This window comes from Brachyistius frenatus, unplaced genomic scaffold (genome assembly GCF_029030835.1).
Source record: "Brachyistius frenatus isolate BFR_SWC_R1_liver_20210118 unplaced genomic scaffold, ASM2903083v1 Contig_10, whole genome shotgun sequence".
In the NCBI taxonomy this organism is placed as follows: domain Eukaryota; kingdom Metazoa; phylum Chordata; class Actinopteri; family Embiotocidae; genus Brachyistius; species Brachyistius frenatus.
Genome location: NW_027210609.1, coordinates 7817202 through 7837655, shown reverse-complemented (window position 1 = coordinate 7837655; position 20454 = coordinate 7817202). Strand labels below are relative to the sequence as shown.

At 41.1% G+C, this 20454-nt stretch overlaps 2 protein-coding genes across 8 annotated transcripts; both read right to left on the bottom strand.

The window, feature by feature from the left end:
• Nucleotides 1-3845: 3845 nt before the first annotated feature.
• Nucleotides 3846-8612, bottom strand: yod1 (YOD1 deubiquitinase). Its single transcript, XM_069691198.1, has 3 exons — nt 8573-8612; nt 6994-7206; nt 3846-6456 (listed from the first exon to the last, which is right to left on the bottom strand). Exons 2-3 carry the CDS (start codon nt 7199-7201, stop codon nt 5759-5761), a joined length of 906 nt encoding a protein of 301 aa, XP_069547299.1. The 5' UTR covers nt 7202-7206; nt 8573-8612; the 3' UTR covers nt 3846-5758.
• Nucleotides 8613-9233: 621 nt separating this feature from the next.
• On the bottom strand, nt 9234-20386 carry pfkfb2b (6-phosphofructo-2-kinase/fructose-2,6-biphosphatase 2b). 7 transcript variants are annotated; one of them, XM_069691208.1, is made up of 18 exons: nt 20165-20386; nt 19637-19777; nt 18845-18970; nt 17979-18075; nt 16276-16342; nt 16018-16092; nt 15341-15397; nt 15067-15191; nt 14275-14482; nt 13871-14017; nt 13183-13287; nt 12869-12998; nt 12715-12777; nt 12574-12638; nt 11663-11830; nt 10967-10989; nt 10794-10848; nt 9234-10396 (listed from the first exon to the last, which is right to left on the bottom strand). In XM_069691208.1, exons 2-18 carry the CDS (start codon nt 19719-19721, stop codon nt 10331-10333), a joined length of 1662 nt encoding a protein of 553 aa, XP_069547309.1. In that variant the 5' UTR covers nt 19722-19777; nt 20165-20386; the 3' UTR covers nt 9234-10330. The 7 variants fall into 7 exon arrangements, 6 of the variants coding, with proteins under 6 accessions (XP_069547309.1, XP_069547310.1, XP_069547312.1 ...); XM_069691209.1 differs by lacking the exon at nt 10794-10848 and having other exon boundaries at nt 20165-20385; XM_069691211.1 differs by lacking the exon at nt 11663-11830 and having other exon boundaries at nt 20165-20385.
• Nucleotides 20387-20454: the final 68 nt, after the last annotated feature.

Sequence of the window (20454 nt, the reverse complement as noted above, 5' to 3'; positions counted from 1 at the left end):
CGTCTCATCAACCGCTATCGTCCTGCGGTGTGTCTCACATGCACGTCAGCTTTCTGATGATTGGACAGCCTCGAAGAATGGCAGGTTATCATAGCCCGGTGTGTTCCTGACAGATATCGAACTAGTCCTCTTACTACATGTGACTTGGATTACAGCACACATGCTACTCCTAATCTTCTTTCACTGGATCAGTTTCAGAGGGAGTGGAGGGCAGCAGCAATGATCTCCTGAGAGCTACATGATATCCCCTCTGACCATGTTGTCTTACTGTAACAGTCATCTGCTTGGACATTTATAAGGTGTTCGCTAAAGATGTCTGTTGTTCCAGAGAAAAGAGGCTCAATAGTTTTAGCTGGTTTAATATAGGAAGAGGCTCCTGAAGCTGTGAGGATAAAAGCATCTCCCTAAAGCGCCATTTCCTGTGAATGGCCTTTTAAAATTGAAATAATAGTTGTTATAGCAGCTATTTGATCGTGAGTTGTTGTTTTTTTTTTTACCAGGGCAAACTAATTCTAGAGAACAAATCCTTTTTACTAAAACTGGCATTGTAGGCGAGAGATAGAGCTGGAATTTTTTTTAGAATAAAGAGACCCCTGTCTGATCCTGGTGAAAAGAAATTCACTTTTGGATAAGTTACAACACCTGAGAGGCCAGAGCGGCCAGACAGACCAGAGGAGGCACAAAAGCACTGCTGTTCGCTGTTCTTGCTTTACCATGTCATCCTGTCCCTGTAAAGTTTTAAAGTCCCATTTGCCGAGGCCAATGTGTAATTGTCCTCGTCTGTCCTGCAGCATGCGGGTCGGGATCTGAATCCGAACTGCTGAAACTAACGTTTATTGTGACTTAACCTGACGCAATCTGGGCTCACCAGCGACTGAAAACCTTTTACATTCTGATACTGGTCAAGTATTTTAGACTTACCCCTAGGTTTCTAACATGCTAAAACCTCAGACTAAAACGACTGCAGTTAGTCATCAATGTTTGCTATAAATGTAACCGTCAAACTCCTCTGAACAGTAATCTGTGGTCCAATGACACAGTTGCAGCTTTATTTTGATTGTGGCTGTAAAAGAGCAACGGCCGAGCTTTTATGGTCTTTGATCATTGTTGGAGACTGATTGTGTAACAGTTTAAAATCACCACATAGTTTTTCTCAACTTAAGTTTTCTCGAACTTTCAGCTCTGCTTTTAGATTCCTCAGGGACCACGTTCATTTGGCACCGTGGCTTTTGTAATGAAGATGACCTGCCCCAAATTCAGTCTCCACAAAATATATAAACGTCCATTGATCCAAATGTGTTACATATACAAAAAAAAAAAATTAATGCAGTCTCATTAATCTGCCAATAAGTCTGTAAATAATAACATTAATAATTAAGATGTATATAGGCTGAGGTTTAAAGTGTTTTAAACTCCCTGAAGTTAACCGGTAAAAACGGAGTTAGTCGACAACATACCTGTTTGAATCGCCGTCCGGCGTTCAGCGCGTCATCCTCTGCTCGGTGCTCGCCGAAGACTCGGTGCGCGCGGCTCTGAGACACCTGCAACGGACTATGTGCGCTCAGCCCGTTTATCCAATCATTAAACCACGCGTGCCCTCGTGGGGACTGTACCGACAAACCGTAAATCTGTTTTAAAACTCTCTCTCTCTCTCTCTCTCGTCAACCGCAGTCTATTCTGTCAGGCTCGTTTCTCAAATGAATACGTAATCTCTTAACTCTTGCTCCTCTCTAAAAGACAATATCAAATAATTACTCCATTGTGGTTAATCTCGAGTGGATAACGGATTTGTTTACACGTGTTTGGTAGACGTGTTTTGAATAAAGCGTCAATTTGAAGTGCGCATAGACCGTACAAAACAAGGAGGGGGAGGAGGGATGTGGGGGGTGTGATCTCAAGGTTTAGCGCAACTCATTACACCTCTGGGTCCACGAAGCATTAGAAAACCCGAAAAAGACAAGAGCCTTGCAAATACAGGCAGGAATTACATTTTTCAAACAATTTCCAAATCAGTTAATCAAACGATTTAGTTATCCAAACAAAAGTCTGTTTAATTTTGACTTAATTTTGACTGTAAAGACTTCTTTTTTGTGTGTGTGTGGTATAGGAGGGGTAAAGCCTTGAAAAAGGCTTATTATAAAGAAAACACACAAAAGCAAATCTTGCGATTTAAATATTATGTTTGTATTGACTCCAGTCGGCCTTAATCGAATATTCAAAATATTTCACCGTCACTGGACCCAAACTAGTCAAATGTATTGCTACTCTTACCCTTTAGGCCTCGTTTTAGTAGCAGCAGTAGTCGCTGTTGGTCAAACAGTGAGTGAACAAATCTTAAATCCTATTAAGCGAAGGTAGATGTTCCTTAAAATAACTTAAGGAGTGTAATCCCGCGATGATTCCACAGGATCAAAGCTGTTTTGCCAACTGGAGTTTACTTCCTGTCATAATGGATTTCAAATAAGTGTTGCAGATGGGTGGGTGATGTGGGCACAATAAGATTCATAATTATGAATCATGAGCATTATGAAAACCTTGTATTTGTATCTGTTAGTATTGAGAATTACTTAATATTCACACTACTTGTCCATTTGCCTCAGGTGGACAAAAATTAAAATGTAATTGCGATTAAAAAATAAAAAATAAATAATAATAAAGGTGTTGTATTGTAACGTTTCTAGTGCTTTATTTATAGTCCTGACATCCTCACGAAGTTATTTTTGTGGTTTTCTGTCACAAACACCATTTCAAGAACAAGCTGTTTTTAGTGGGTATTCATAAGGTTCATTATTATTAATGAGCATCTCTTCTGAGTGACCGCCAATCACAGGTGACGGACTGTGGCTCCCTAAACTGACCGGCAAACATGACTTTATCGGCAGAGAAGTAATGGCAGCGCCATCAGACTCATTTGAGCGGCAGACGGCAACCAACCTCCTCGTCGACCGCACTTAAAAATGACGGTTACAGGATGGTATGTAACGTTTTTTATGACATTTTAGACAACATGTCAGGATCCCTGTCTGTCCCAGTGTGTTTTCCCTTTGTTTCCCCTGATCTCCTTTCCTCTTGTTTCTGTCATTCCCCGTGTTTGTTTAACACACAAACGCATCCATCCCTGGACTCAGCCACTCTGCACGCCTCATCCACACATACACTCAAGTCTGGACTCCCCTCACTGACGACACAACCTGAGAGGGTGTACTGTACTACGAAGCGAGAGTTTGCGAGGTATGTTGAGACTAAAGCCAGGGTTGTCAATGTCACGAAGGTGGATCTTTTTTTAAACTGGCTGAATCACCATGGTAACTTATTCTGTTGTGTGACATTTTTATAAATTTTTGAACAATATACTGTACTATAGTATGACTTATTTTCATATTTTGGACGACATACTATAGTATGACTTTTTTTTTTAATCATATTTCAGACAACATGCTATATAATTACTTTTTTTTAAATATTTCAGACATGCTATAGTATGACTTTTTTTTTAATCATATTTCGGACGACATGCTATAGTATCACTTTTTAATTATATTTTGGACAATATGGTATAGCATGACATTTTTATAAAATCTTTGACAACATCCTATAGTATGAAAGTTTTATGATATTTTGGACGACACTGTATCATATATAGTGCACATATGTATAGAAGTATATATATACATATATATACACTATACTATGTTTATTAAAAAGTACAACCAAGGACAGTCATCTAAGCAGGAGGAGCCGGGGATTGTATTATTTAAATATGAAACGTAAAAACTTTCACTGCAAGTTCAAGAGCAAACTTAAAAGTAGGAAATACTTTACAGAACGTGACTCAAACTCAACTGTTGGCTGTATAACTTTTAATTGTGACACAACACTGAAAAATATCAAGTAAATCCAGTTATTCTGTAGTGCTTTGTGTGCAACATTCATTGTTATTGTTAGTCATGAGAACTTGGGAAATAAAAAATACAACAAAGCCATTTCATAGTTTCATCTTAATGTAAGCTGATTAATCCATAATCACTGTTAAAAATCAAATAAACGATCTAACGCAACGGATGAGGGGTAAGAAATCATAGCGGTTCACGTTCAACCAAAAATTCATACGTTTTTCCTTTCCTTTTCTTCTACTACCGTCTGAGCAAAATTAGGAAAGAAAGTTCTAATCAAGCTTCTTGCTGTCAAAGATATTGTTTTTGGCAACAATTTAGGATGAATATTACCGTCGAGGATGCCCGAAACAAAATAACTAGTTTGCACAAAGTGAGGATATATATATATATTAAAAAAATTAAAAAAAAAACAGTCCCACACCTATCCTCGGGGTATCCTCCAGTAAAAACCTTTTGACCTGATGTTTAACATAAATAAGTGCATACTTCATCCTTAAAGGCAGTGTGCATCAACAGAATCAGTAGAGATGATGCTTGACTTTTGAGCTTAAAATGTGAGAACATGCTCCAGTTGTGCAAAACATGAACGGAGGAGTGGCACTCAATATCGAACCAAAATGTGACTTTACTCTGAATTCAAACACCCAACTTAGAGCAACAATTATGAGATGAAAAGGTAAACTGCTTAATGTTGATTAGCGAAGAAGGTAGATGAATGAAGATGGACCTGAACAGGTAAAATGCATTAAATGCAGATGTTTTTACACTTCGCCTCCCGACGTGATTTGTTGCGCTCAAACGCCTCATTGCACTTGAAGTGTTTTTCAAAATATGCAGCTATTTAAACAAAAACTAAAGAAGTGTATTTTTTTAAAAGTTCACACAGCATGATGACATTTGAAAAACGTACACACTAGAATTAAAAATGACACTCCTGAAAACCTGCTGTACCCATAAGGAAAAACCAGGAGCTACACAAGTTTGTAAAATGTTAGCTTACAGCACCATTACTTTTTATATGTCTAATTAAAACCAGCTCACTGATAAATGACGCAACATTAAAAAAAAAAAAAAACCACAAAAAAAACGTATGTATGTATTTAGGATCATTTTGGACCATAAGTTGCAATATGACATTGTATTTCAAAATGCATAACTCCACTTTTCAAGGGCCATGCTCAATGAATTCAAAAGAAAGCCACGAAGAGCACATTTGTATATAGGTGACTGCAGCTTAGCATTAACACTGGCCAGTTGTCCTGAATAATTCAGACATCTAAAGTTAACCAAATGATCCCAGTATTGGAATAATTTCTGACATCTATCCACACACAGGAAATCCAAAAAAAAAAAAAAAAAAACATGCTACGTAACCGACATAATGAATAACAGTCAAAACTCGGTGTGCTGCATTTAAGACAACAGTGAATGGGATCACATCGTAGCGCAAATAACCTCAGCGGTTGTCTGGAGCTCTCTGCAGAGCCGTACAGCGGCGTTTCAATCAGTTTGGCGCATTTTCTCGCCGACGACGAGTAATCGCAACGGATTGAAACCGAACCCAGGAATTATTTGCAGACGTGACCCAGTGAAACAGATTTCAAACCATCCGTGACGGACCAACGCCGTGGTTTAATGACATCGGAGCACTGCGGCGGTGTTTCCGACAGCAGGTAAAACGTAATACTGAGCGGGTGAGAGGCTGAACAGTGTCTGCAGATTCTCGAACGACGTCGCCGGATAATGTGAGGTAGAGGGTGATGCAAGCAGACGGACCGACGGGGTTGCCGGGTGTGGGGCGCGGGATCGGCGGCGGTTCTATTTTGTGAGGGGGGGGGGGGGAGAAAGGGACGGGGCGACGCTCACACTTCGCCGAAATTGGTGTGGCCCGTCTCCTTGGCGTGCTCGCGCGCCTCCTTTTGTCCCACCAGGCCCGTCTGGCACACCATGCAGCGCAACGCGAAGCGGTTAACGTCCGTGAACTGCCGCTTGCGGCGGGCCTCGTCCGCCAACTCGAGGGCCTGGGCCAGGATCACGTCGTCGGTGGTGGAGAAGATAGTCTGCGGCGGGGCGTCGGAGCCGGGGATCTCTTTCTGCAGCGGGTCGTAGTGGATGCCGTCGTAGATGAGCAGCACGCGTTTGTGGTACCCGGCGTCCTCCCCAAATCGATCCACCCGGACCGTCTGAGTGTCCACCACGCAGATCTCGCACTGGTAAAACTTGGACAGGATCGACACTTCGATGGCCCCTCCCCAGGTGTCGTCGCGTCTTATCCAGGCGCAGTACTCCTCGTTGGTTTTCCCCAGCACCGCTTCGGAGTAGGCGGCCGGGTCGCTCGACACTATCTGAGCAATGAGGCCCCGCATCTCGGGGGCGCACACGGGATCGTACACGCCACCTTCCACGACATAATAAACACTGGTGAAGAGGCAGGAGTTGTCAGCCGGGACCACTCGGCGTGCCAGCACAGGAGGGCCCTCCGGGCGCGGCGCTTTGGTCACGATCGGGTGATCCTGAGGCTTCGGCTTATTTTTCTCCTCCTCAACAATGAGCGTGTCTCCTGTCGAGGACGACACACAAACAACGACACGACACCGTTCATCCGGGTCAGACTTGGGGTTTGGAAAAGAAAAGAAAAGAGGACAAACGTAACCTTGTTTATAACGTTTCCAGCCGTTAACTGAATCTTTCGCGCGTATTTGAAATGTTTCCATCTAAATGCAAAGGAGGTGCGTTTACACGAGTCGGCTTAAAGCGCGCCCAGTAACAACGCAGCGGGTTCGAGGTTATATTTCCATTTTGTTACGTCGCGTTTCTGCTTCCACCTCAAAACAACGCAGGTGAGCAGAATTTCGTTTGGGGCTCTCGCATCGAAGACGAAAATCTCGGTGACTTTTCTCTCCGCCCGCTTCGAATAACCAACGAAAACTTCTCCGCAGCGCATTCATTAAGACAAATGTATTTTAAAACCCTGACAACATTTTTTTTTTTAACCCGGTTGTTATAGTTGTTACATCTTTAAAAAAAAAAAAAAAAAAAAAAGTCGGAACATGTTATTAAAACATCGACTCAACATTTCGGACGTCTGACCACGTACCTGATTTGATGGGGTAGTCCTTGAGGTGGGCTTCTCCGTTCCGGAGGTCGAGGCTGGAGGGCGGGTAACCGACCATAATCTTCTGCACGTCGCAGGGGATACCGGTCAGTTCCTCCACTTTGCTCTTCAGCTCTTGCACACACGACTGATGGGTCAAGCCCTGCATTATGTGGCTCCCATTTTTGGTTTTACAGCGTAGCCGCAACATCCTGCCTGCGAGAACATGGGAGATCGGTATTCGGTAGGGACGTCTCGTCCGCGAAGGACATTTGTTGACGAGAGAGTGCGGTGCCGAGCGATGTAGATTAAAAAAAAAATCAAACATCACAATGTTTTGACCAGATATCTTGATATTGCGTTGGTGCTTTCACAGCGTCCTCAAGAGGACATCTCAGATCAACGTCGAGTGTCACACAACTTTCCAGATTTGACGTCACCGCCTGTTAATTTACTTTAAGAAACACCAACAGTCGGCTTTGTGACCCAAATAGAAATATCAGTGTCTCCTCATCTGCGACATAAATAATCTAATCGTTGAGGAATTTAATGATCTTACAACATTTACCTTAAATATGCAGTCAAGCCAATATTCTGCTTTTATAATCTGGTGTGTGTGTGTGTGTGTGTGTGTGTGTGTGTGTGTGTGTGTGGGGGGGGGGGGGGGGTATTGCTTTGGTATTTAATACATTCACAAGTGTTTGTTGTAGGTGTTCCCTCTTTTAACCTATTCATCTCTCACTTCGCCAACTACTTAATGTCTCTGAGGTTAATAAAACAAAATTAATAATAAAAATTAAATTAAATTAAATTATAAAAAAAAAAGCCCCCTAAATAACATCTTGCTATATCTTGCTCTGGTAATGTCTCTTTTTGTGCCGTTACATCTCCCCCATTGTTGACATGGATCTGGTCTTTGTATATTTACTTCTGTTCCAAAACAACAACAACAACAACAACAACAACAGAGCGACATTAGCTCGGGACAGTTAGCAGATGCAAAACATCCAGCATCGGGGTGTCACTTGCGCCGGCAGCTGTATTATAGTGTCACAATGGAACAGCTGACGGAACAGCTGACGGAACAGCTGATCAGCGACCACGCTTTTGTTTTTGTTTCTTTGTTGTGTTTGTTGACGAGTTAACTCGACACAAACAAGACAGCAGCTATCCCCCCCCCCCTCTCCTCCGTCGAGCACGACATTTCAGCCCCCCCCCCCCCCTCCAAATAAAAAAAATGTCCCCGCAACTCGGAAGAAAAGTCGCAGCGCCGAGAGACAGTTGTCCTGGAGAAGATTAAAAAAAACAAAAACAACAACAACATTTGCTCGTTCTTCCGAGACACGTTTGGCTAATTACAACCGCTAACGTTAGCACGCTAGCCTGCCCATTTGCGTAACGTTAACTCGACTGTTTTTTTTTTGTGTGTGTGTGTTTTTTAACAAGCTTTCCGCATCCGTTCAAACCTTCGACATCATCGGTTTCTTTTGTCTTTTTTGACAAATCTATAAAAATAAAAAAATAAAAATAAATAAAAAAGAAGCGAGGCGCAGAAAGCGGTAAGTTATGTGTGTTTTCTTACCTGCCGTTGACCGCAGCCCCGCCTGACTCGAACAATAAACACCCAGTGAGGACGACTACTGTATAGTGCGTCAGCGTACGTACGTCTGTGTGACGTCATGACGCTCGTAAATAAACCTCTGGTAGTACGTTATTTCCCTAATGAGATAAAAAAAAAAAAAAAATGTGTGGCCAAATTACAAAGATATTTATTTTGAATGCAGAAACGGCACATCATTGTTGTTGTCCATCTGTCTTCGCATTGCTGCCAAACTAAATCAATCGCTTTACTTCCTGAACAATTCCTGGGTTTTAAAACAGCAGGTCATCACCACCGACCGCTCAACAGGTAAGCCACGCAGTAAGGATCGGGGTTTTCTACAGTTTGTAGACATGGAGAATGAAACATTTATTTTGTTATGAGGCAAAAAACACAGTCAAACAGTTACGTTTGTTTTTTCACACCAGTTATGCTTAAAATAAATAAATAAAAATCTAAAGGTGGGTGTTTGCAGAGCACCTTGTCCCCCTAACCGAGACATAAGAGAAGATCTACATTTCATTCACTTCTCAAATAGTTTTGAGACAATTCTGCATCAATGGTTAGACAAATGGAAAAGTTTCATGTGTGTTTCCTACTTTTGAAAATAAGGCAAACAAAACAAAGCAAACCAAAACTCACGTCCCTTCAAAATGTACTTTTATTGTCTGCTTAAAAGGCACAGTAGGCTGCTTTGAGCAGGGCAATAACTTATCAAACATTATAGTCGTAGACCAAAAATTTGACCACTGTCTGCTATTAAATCAAAATGAAAAGATTTTGTGTCAGAGGAGAAAAACTACATTTGCACAAAGCAATTAAAACACATTCATGTTCAGTATGATAACATGAACACAAATACCAAACATACTATAAACATGCTAAACAAACTATTTTGAATTGTTGCACAAAATAACTTCCCAGAATACATAGGCAGGAACAATAGATGATCATTTAGGTGTTATTTGTGACACCAGCTGAACACATTAGGTTTGCAAAATCCTTAACCTCCCGCTGGTATATATTATGTCCAGCATTGAGGTGTATTTTCTGACAACACAAAATACATAGACAGAAGGATCTGGATAAAGTACTTTAATCTCTTACAGAGCCTGATGAGCACATTCCCTCAAATTGAGACAGAACAGATGATGTCGTTGGACAAGAATCACCACTACAGATTGTTTGTATGTAGTACATGAGTGGTTTTTAATATAAAAATATTTCTATGGGATCTAGTTTTTGACATGATCTGTTTGCAATTGTGAAAACTGATTTTCACCATAATAATGCATAACTTGCTCTGATTACATTCAGTGGCATACGGAGGAACTATTTCTATAAACACAGAATATTTAAAGTTCAGTAAGGCATTGCAGTATTTACAATGAGAATTAGTTTCCAGTTCTGCAATAGAGTATGTTTCTGTTGGTTGGCTGATTTCTTTTGACGCACATGCAGATATTGTTTATGATACTAGATGATAAGGCTTCCAGTTCAAAGCCTCAGCATGCACAGTGAAGACAAACAGAGAGCTTGGGATAAAATGAAACATGTTACCTCGTGCATTAATGGCCTCATTTTTAAAAGGAAACTGTTCTTTGACTTCATACTGTAATCTCAAACTCCAGGAACTGTGAAAATAAAAGTGAAAGAAACATCTTTCGAGTCATGTCTGAACCCAGAACTTGCCCCAACTGCGAGATGAGGAAAGAGGCATGATGAGGATCCCATCTTCACTCAGAAGCGGACACAGCCACTCGTTTCGTCGGGGCTGTCAAAGTCGATTCCTTCGCACAGGGACTCCTTAAAGAAAAAGAAAGTATCACTGACTTTCACAAATGAATTCCTTACGGCACCAAATCCTGCTCGAGGCAACTACATAGTAATAGCTTCAATGGTGCCCCAGGAGTCTTAAGTTTTTACTTGGAAATTTAGGTCATTGTGTGAAGTGTGGAAAAGTGGCCACACGGTCTCAGTATGATTGTCTCAAAATCCTAGTGTTGTACACGTCAAACACCCCGGGATTCGCATGATTTCAAAATGTATTTTCAGTACATTTTGGGTTTTTTTTTGTCATGAATTACTATTTTAAAATATATCTAGGTGCTTTAATCATCAAAGACTTTCACCGAAATCAATTGATATATTCCAGCCAGTGTGTTCAAAGTGTTCTTGATAAGGCTGCTGAGATGAAACAAACCTGATAGCAACTTTTCACTGTGCAAAGGTGATGGAAGGTTAGAGAAACCCAAAGACTGAAAACCATAAAAATACACTAGTGTGACAACACATATTCACATGGGTTACAGTGACAAGAGTTGAATTATGGGAAAGAAAATTAAAAGTCATGTTCTAAGTCTCCAAAATACTCACAGACAACTGCTTCCTATCCGAGTCTGTAAGACACGTTTGGAGATAGTGGAGAAAGAGAGAGACAGATAGAAATGTGGAGAAGGGCTGAAGCACTTTACGTACAATGCAAGGCCAACATACACAACACGTACAAATATGAATATGCATTCTAAAATTTCAACACTTTTTCTCTATCTGAAATGGTTCATATGTTTTTTTTACAATCCTTGCAATGAGAATTATTGAATTATATTAAGCCTAGACAAATTATCAAATTGCTCTCTGGTTTTTATTAAACTAAATGGATGTATAATAGTTCTGAGCAAATTATGATGTCTGTACGTAATCATTTGTGACAAAGTGCTGCACTTATCTCTGACGATCTAAAATCTAACTCTGTGATGGGCTTTCTTCAGCAAAGAACAGGCATGCTGTTGTGCATATTCAAGTAGGAGACAGCCCAGTGATGTCATGCAAGACAACATTAAAAGAGGAGGGAAACCCATTCAAGACTTTAAAACATGCCCGGAGAGAGAGAGATATTATGGAGAGGTGGGTTTCATGTACATCAGTTGCAACACAGACACTAAATCATCAAGAGGATCCAGAACTGTGGGGAGATAATGCCAAACACAGGGTTACAACTGTGGTGGGAGGTGACCGATTACAGCTGATGGTGACAAATTTAGTGGGGGAGCCTGCGACTCTGTCACTAACTTGGCTTTGCCGTCCCTCTGGCATCAGAGCCGATGGGGTGGGCGCGAGCGGTAGCCAGGGCTGGTTGCCCGCGCTGTAGAGCCTGGGCCGCTTGAACTGGTCGTGACTGGACAGGGGAGTGTAACTATTCCGCCGATGTATGAGAGCAGAGTCCTTCGGGATTTTATCCTGGTAGAAGATGAAACACCACAGGTGTTAAGAACAATGATCTGGGAGGATGTAACACCAGGGGGACACCTGACGGGACACAGGCAAGCAAAGAAGCCTGTCCTCCACCACACTGATCCACAGCAACAGGTAAGACAACTGAAGCCGTTTGTAGTGAAACAAACTGATTTCACCGACACTATTCCACCACGCAACACAAAACAAAACGATGATGAGCAGTGACAGCCCTGATTGGACGTGACAGACAAACACCTGCTTCAATCAAAACGGTAAAAAAAGGGACCAACAGCTTAAATACAAAGTCTTAGTACATTATCTTAGTATCTGGATGCAACCAGAGGAATGGTAGTGATTAGAACAGCCAGCAAAGTAGCATGCTCAGCCATGGCTTCTATCAAGGTCAAATACTGCCAAAATAACATCTCACTTAACATTCAGAGGCTCACCACTTAAGCCAGGCTGATTAATTATGGCTAAAGATAAAAGGGATGTAACAAAACAGGGATATAAGGAAAGCGGTCAAGGAAGCAAAGCCTCACAATACAGGGGATGTACGGTAACTGCACTGAACTAACAGACACAACAAATAACAGCTGTTTGACTTTGAATTATTAGACGTTGAGATTTGGTGATAAATTAAGTGTAAGTAAACAATAAACACATGTTTTGCACAGATGACGACATTTAAAGCTTTAATTCAAACAATGCTGAATGCACATTCAGCTCAATTCAGAGCAACTTACGAGAGGCCGGTCTCGATGCGTGTTAACTGCCTCCACATTAAGATAAAACATTTCCACTTTACACCCTAGAAGATAAAAGATACAATCAATTTAAACTCTCTTCTTATGCTGTATCGGTCTCAAGTTCGGGTAAACACCTACCGTATGCAACAGGGGTGAGCTTGAGCACTGTGTGGAGCGGACACTTCATGTATGGAAGATCATCTGTGGAGTTAAGAAACAAATATAAAATATATCGTCATGTTCTTGTGGGATTTGCAACATGTAAGTGTGCGTCTGTTTGTGTTTATCTCACCGGCACCCTTGTCCAGGAAGTAAGCCAGGAGACAGCGCATCACAGCCTGGTGGCACACAACCAACACATTGCCCTGCCTCTCTAACTCCATGATAACGGGCTCCAAACGCTGGACAAGATCTTGGTAGGACTAATGGGAAAGGAGAAACCATTACAGCCGTGAATGTCAATGCTATGCTTAAAAGAACATGAACCTGTGAGAGCTTGTAGTAGCAGCTAACAGACGAGAAATAATACACATGATCTGATGGAGAGAAACTTTTTTTTTTTTGCTTAAGGAAATACAAATAATTGTGAGAAGTGGTTCAGGTCACCTCCCCTCCTGGGTAGCGATAGTGGTACTTGTCCTGGTCCCGCAAAGCAAACTCCTCTGGGAATGTCTCCTGGATCATCTCATAGCTCATCTCCTCACACACACCCTGGGAAAGCAGAACAAAACATTTGTTTGTCCTCGTCAAACGAAAAGGTCAAACATCTGCAAACTGTAAACAATAAAGAAGGAAAGAAATGCTTCAAGTTTCACACAAGTATAACAAAACATGAATCTATAATTCCACCCACATCCATATATACTCTATAAAGAAACCAAAACAAAGTGCTCAGGGAATTTTATATATAGGTCACAAGGAGAGAAGATATCAGAATATTAGTTAAAATGCTGAGAGATTTCCACCATCTGGGTGAAAACACTAAGCACGGATTAAATTGATTATGTATTAAAACTATTGAATAAGTGCCTTTTATACACGTCTCCCTTGCGATGAACAAAGTGCTTAAGAATGTTTTATTTTCTGTAACTGAGGATCTTTTCAAAGTGTTCTTCTTCAGGTTCTTTTGTTTCTCCTCAGGATGCTTCTTGGTGCTTTGAAGCGATCAAAAAGCTGAAATGTGTGAGTGTCCCAGAAAACATCCAAAAAAGACTTTCTGTCCATCCAAACTAGGGCTCCCTGAAACTGTCATGACTGTAATAAAATCGCGGCGGTTAGATGACAGGTTACTGACAGCGTCGATCTCGTTGAGGATCTTCCACTGTTCATAAGGCACTCCGAGCTCCTCCGCAGTCTGGATGGTCCTCCTCAGCTGGCTCGTCCACACTTTTAAGTCCGACAGGCTGTGCTCTTCAATGAAATTGCGCAGGGCGTGGGCGAACTGGGATGAAAAAGACAGAAAGATGTTTCATTCTGTTCATCCTTAATGGGATTTCTGCTTCATTAGATTGAGGTTCAGTGGGTGGAGGAAAGGAAACCGGAAATGGGGAGGATTAAATGAAATAAAAGGTCACAACTCGGCTGTGTTCATAATGCTGCAGAAAAGTACATCTTATCCCACAGAGCTATGTTCCTTTCAGAAGACACTGGCTTTTCATAAAATGGGGATTAGAGAGAAGAGAAACTGGGCCATCGTACCTGTTTCCCACGAGGGGAAAGTTCAGCATCTCCTCCGATGCGTCCTTCGACGTTGTGGTTGCTCTCCCCGTGCCGACACAGGTAGATGGAGTGAGAGTGCACGTGGATGTTCATGAGGTAGTAGACGATCTTGCTCTGGATGTAGTCCTGCACCCGGTTCACCAGAAATCGCCGGCCCACGTTTATAACCTTGATAAAAGAGAGGTCCCTGCAGGAGCCAGCCAGTCGTGCGGGTGAATTAAAGGGCTGCTTAATGTCGCCATCTAGTGTTTATTTTTTTGAATTGCAAGTCTAATTTCCCCCACAGTCTGTCGCTTACTGATGAAAAATATTCATGACAATGTTTCAGTCTGTCTGATCTGATCCATACAGTTGCATCTATATCATATATAATTGTTGATCTTTCTGGATGGATTCACTGAAAAATATAGGCATGCTTTGTATTTAAGCAATGGTACATCATTGAGCTTTGACTATTCTGTTATTTATATATATATGGTGGTGTGATTCTGGTCATTTGTGAAGGCTGAACATGCAGAAACACTGTAATAACTATTTCAGCAGTAAGTGAGGCAATGTCTGGAGGACTCACCTGCTGCATATTCAGGTGCAGATATTTTTTTCAAAACATTTTGAAGGTCTTAATTCTCAAAAATGCCAACATTATTGTTGTTTACTCTAAAGTAAGCTTTAGAGGATAGATGTAGTCATATTTGTTTACTGTAAATGCTGATAATTCAAAGCAATGGCAGATTATTTAAAGAAAAAAAGAAAGATTTAATGAATCCTTACTTGTCATAGTCATCAGGATCTAACGGTTGATAAGTGACCTTGTAGCACTCAATTCGTTTGAGGAAGTCATCCATCACTCTCTCTCTGTGCCTCTCAGGGTAGTCTGGACTGGACACTTTCACTTCCTGTCACAGGTATTCAAAAAAATTCAGACGGTGTGAGCAGGCAGCACAGCTCTTACATAACCCTGGAAATAGTTTGAATATGAATAGCTTGTGGGTTTGACCCAGACTAGAAGTCACGGTTTAATTACGTAGGTGACATTAGTTCATACCAGAATATTAGCAGCAATGACTTCTGGGTCGTCACACACGGACTCCACAAAGAACACCTGTTGGAAAGAAAGGAACTTAGAGGGTCAACTTTACCGTCCTGAAACTGAGAATTAAATCAACGTCACAACAGTTTCCTTGTCAGACATTAAAGGACAAGTTTGACATTTTGGTAAATACATTTATTTGCTTAAATACTGAGAGTTTTAGATTAGAAGAGTTTTACAGGGTATTATGTGTTGTACTACTACATGTACTTATTCGGGAGCAATGACAGTCTGGTTGCCTGATGGTAAGACCACAGGAAGTCCCCGGCCTGGCCAAAAAAACTGCACAGCACTCTTTTGTAAGGATTAAGCGAGACATTACTTATGAATTAGTGAGCTTTAAAGGAGCTGGAGGGGAGATTTAGTTTACTTCAGACAAAGCTGGCTCGCTGCTGGCTTTAGTTTCATATGCAACATGACAGATATTACAGAAATGTCAAACTATTCCTTTAGAAGTAGCCTGTGGAGTTGTCGGGTAAATAAAGTTCAGAGACCATCAGTGTTTGATCTCTTGTAATATGAATTCTGACACTTAAGACAGGGAAGGAGGTGTTTCCTTCTTCATTAAACATTTTGAAAACAGATTTTTTTTTTTTTTTTTTCCCCCCAGATAAAATAACATTCAATTTTACCTTGAAAGCATTCTCCTTCACAAAAGCTTGAATGAGGTCTCTTCGTTCTCTGGTTGTGTTTGTTGCATCAAAAACCTGAAAATAGAGAGAAAACATTTTTTGTGGTGAAATGTTAGTAGGACAGTTTAGGATTAAGACTGTCCTTTTGCCAGATGTGTCTCTGCTCTGGATATTTTATAAATGTTGGAAATGAGCCAACACTGAGAGACACAGGCTGACAGAGAGTCGGATAAATGTAAAGGTAGAACGATGACTCACCGCAATCTGACCTCCCTCCCCTGTTAGGTATGACTTCACATCCTGCAGAGCTACCAGAGCACAGTGCCTGCAGGAGAGACAGCAAACATGGCAGCTCGACTCAAAAAGAGCCGTATTCACTGAGATTTACCGACAGTGTCAGAAATCACAAAATATTAGATGTCCCACCTGGTAGATGTCGGGTAGATTTCGATTCTCAGTGCCTTGTGAGTATTTGAATGTATTTTTCCTTCGCTTATCAGGAATACTGATAATCTCCAAAAAAAAGATTTTGTGTGTAAAAGATGGCATTTTGGTCAAAACACTAGTTTTCTTAAACCACTAAATAGATTTTCTCCATCACCGTCTCTTGTTGTCTAACCATGGAGATACCCAGCTCTGAGATTTATGCTGCCGCTCCCAATAAAATTCAGCTGTATATAATTTCACTTGTGAAGCTCAAAGCACTGACAGAATACAGTTTGAAAACTCAGCATTAATATATTTTTCTACAAAAGTCTTGGGAACAAGCTTGATAATTTATAAATATTATTGTGCACAGTTTGGACTGGGACTAGAGGTGGAATATAACTCAAGTACTGAAGTAAAAATTCAAAGTACTTGCACTTTACTTGAGTCCAATCTATGCAACTTTATACTTCTACACCAAAGAGGCTAATATTTGACTTTTTACTCCACTACATTTGTCTTATAGGTTTAGTCATTATTTACTCCAAAGATTACAGTTTTTCATACCCTTTCTGTCAAATGTAAACCCCATATTTCCAAATTTTTTGCTTTTGAATCCGTATATTTGTATAAACTAAATAATTACATATTTCTTAATAGGTTAGGAGGAGTCTCCTACTTCCTAAACTAAATAAACTATTTAAAAACCCGTTTTGATTGGCTGGAAAAGGTTTTGTCACAAAACTGAAAACAGGAATATTTTTCTGAGCTTGTTGACTTTTTAGAGATACGTGGTTCTCATAGGACAGCGACACTACAAATATGTTTTCCTTTATGTCTCCTAAAACCCCAAAATGATGAATTATTTCTCGATACCAGTGACACAGTTAAGATTCGGTATTCATTTTGTGTTGTTTTGTAAACTTCTCATCCAACTCAAAAGCAAAGTGGCAAACTCTCTGAATTATTTACAGTTAAACGTTTGGTTTGACCCAGGCTGGATACCCATGCAACACAGCGGAGGGCTTGTGTCTGCTTCAGAGTGACAGCGGCAGCTTGTTTAATATCTAGGTCACAATTCAGCACTGGGATGCTGTCAAGAGCCTGTCACATTTTCAGGGTAGCCATGCAAGACAAACCTCATTTCAATACCACCAGATAAAACCAGGAGAGGGGGGGTGGAGGGGGACTTTTTATTCTCAGTTAATCTTTATTGTAGAGCTCAGCGCTGATTTACAGTTGATATCTACAAGGATTGCGCAGCCATACCTTATGATGTGTCTGTGTGTGTGTATCTGTTTAAAGGTAGTATGAGCATTAGGCTGACCCAGGCTCAATATTGACTGTAGGCCAAAAAAAAAAAACAGCTTAGTCACTGATGCAGCAGTGGAGGCTACAGAATACCAAACAGACTTATGTTGAATGGAAGAAACGTGTTCCACAGATGTTACTGCATCTCCAACGGCGAGGCAGATAACGTGTGAATGTCTTGAACAAGAGAACGTCATGAGCACACGTGTAGAAGTGGAACTTACTTCCTTATTTTCATGGCTTCTTCATTGTCGTGGCGGAAGAAATCATAGGATTTATAAGCTCTGACGGCCTCTCTGCGGTACACGCCCAAATTAAACACTGCAAAATGAACAAATTACATTAACTCCCTGCTTGGCTGTGCTAACGGCTCTTAAGTTTTACAGTCACCCGTCCAATATATTTGACTTCTTATAAAAAATATTCAACAATCACAGTTAATTTATTCCTAGATTAGGGAGAGTCTTTACAAACGCCGCTGTTACACTGTGAAACTTTCCTGTCATTCTTTTTCCTCATATCTAATTCTGTTACTGCTTCTCCTTTTTTGCTCTGTGTATATTATCTTTTGCTCCTCTCTTCTGTTGCTTTTTATGACCTTTATCCAACCTTTTCAGCTTGTTTTTTGGGCTCTAATTAAAAATGACCGGTTTTGATTTTACAACAGTACAAAGAAGAAAACCTCTGAAAGCTACCATTATTCCCCTCTAACCATACTAATCTATGCTAATTATCCTGCTGTCATCCATCTGATTAAAATCAGTTGGTTAAAACTGCACTAAAATCTCTATTTGATCCATGTGAGATGGTCCAAAATCAAGACGAAAATCAACATGCAGATTTAAAATATTGATTTAAAACTGCTAAATAATCATTTACAGGCTACAGTATACTGTACTGTAAATGAAGAAGCTGAATATAGCACCCATACAGCAAAGAACAGACACATGCTCATGGACAGATATTCATATCAACTGTAATTTAAAATGTGAGCAGTGAAGTGAACTTTCTTTCCCACGATATATTTTCCAGATTTCCAGATGTGACAAATTGAAACGTTAAGAGAAGGAAATGTGACATAATTTACTACCTTTGGTCGGGACTCCGATCCAGTTGAGGTACCGTGTCAGTTTTTTGGACATGTAGGTCTTTCCTCTCGCAGGCAGGCCGATCATTACGATCACTGTTGGAGAATTTGTCATGTAGGAAGCCCAGGCTGCACGGGTGAGATATGCACATTAATTAAAGAGCAACACAGATTTATGCAAATAATACCAGATTCCTTCAATTTTAATCACCTGCATTACAAAAGATAACAGAAACGCTTCATAATAGAAAAAAAATGAAGTAGAAGAAAATGAACTGCATATTGGAAAGTGAGGCTGTATTTGAACACAAGTCATGAATAATCAATATAAATCCTGCATCAAAAGTGAATTTATATAATAAGCTCATATGATAAATAGGCCATGTGTGTACTGGACAAAAATAAATGTCTCTTTAGAGACAAATACCGTCTGAGGGCTGGGTTCAAATATCTGAAGAAATTAGAAGAGGAACCATCCTGGGAGAGAAAAGCAATTTCCTAAAGAACAGCGGAAACCACAGAAGGTGTCACGCCGAGTATTTTTATATCACTTGTCATCATTTATATTCTTCTCTCTTCTTTTTTTTTTTTTTGCCCACAGAGAAATCCACTCTCCTGAAAGCTGTCTTTTGCAGGTTGGAGATTAAATGAAGGAGTTCCACAGTCACAGAGGTGATTTAACAACTATTAGCGAACAATGCAAGGTCTCATGTTACAAGTGCACCTGTAGACTTGGGAGCAAGTTCTGCATAACTGCTTTCAACCTAATTGTGGGAAAACCTGGAGTTTACTTACAGCATTTTTTCTCATTCATCCTCAGGTCTGTTTTTTTGGCCTCTGCCGAGTTTACCGGGCTGCTGTCTCTCGGAGTGGTTGACATGTCGAAATCTTGTTTAGTTCAAAATCGGCTCTCAGAAGGACATTTCCCAAGGTGGTCTGAAACAGAGACATCACATGTGATGAGCTGTCTCCTCTGTCAGAAGAGAATCTTGCGCACAGGGCTGTGGCTTTTCTATAAATGTGTTGTGGTTATGGCTTTCTGTATACCAGGCAACATCGACGGCACAACTGGAAGCAGAGGAGCTTAAGAGGGAAAGACGCGCTGCCGCATCATCTGTCCAGTTCCACAAAAAAAAACCCAACCACACCTGGCTGCACGCACTATATTTACAAAGCCGCACATGACCGACCGCACGGAAGGATGTCCTCCCTCTCACTGGGGGTGACTTGAGTTCAGTCGGACAATTTATGGCATGATCCACCTCGGACATCATCCACACAAGACGCATTCCCAACATTCGGCGTTTTCGTTTTTTTTTTTACCTGGTAGTTCGGGAAACGATGAGTCCGCCTGCCAGCCGACGGCTCTACAGACGCCGTCACGCACCGTCAGCGCCGCTGCGGCCGGAGAAGCCAGTTTGGTCGGCCTGTCCTTGGTGCTGAGGTGGCTCCCCGGCCGGCTGGTGTCTTTCCAAGCTGGAGGTGTGCATGCACGTCAGATCTTTCCTCTACCGTAATGTTCATAATAGATCGGACAGCAGCAAACGCGCAGCCCAGTGTTACAAATGCAAAAGCCCCCCCCCCCCCCCACACACACACACAATCATAAAGGG

Bases quoted from the DNA above. Each gene is read 5' to 3' on its own strand.
- yod1 (XM_069691198.1), bottom strand. From the start codon at position 7,201: ATGTTGCGGCTACGCTGTAAAACCAAAAATGGGAGCCACATAATGCAG. The intron at 6,457-6,993 runs GTACGTGGTCAG...CGTCCTCGACAG, and splicing joins GGACTACCCCATCAAATCAG to GAGACACGCTCATTGTTGAG.
- pfkfb2b (XM_069691208.1), bottom strand. From the start codon at position 19,721: ATGTCAACCACTCCGAGAGACAGCAGCCCGGTAAACTCGGCAGAGGCC. The intron at 18,971-19,636 runs GTAAGTAAACTC...TCACCCGTGCAG, and splicing joins GATGAATGAGAAAAAATGCT to CCTGGGCTTCCTACATGACA. The intron at 10,397-10,793 runs GTTTGTTTCATC...TTTTTCTTTAAG, and splicing joins CAGTGAAAAGTTGCTATCAG to GAGTCCCTGTGCGAAGGAAT.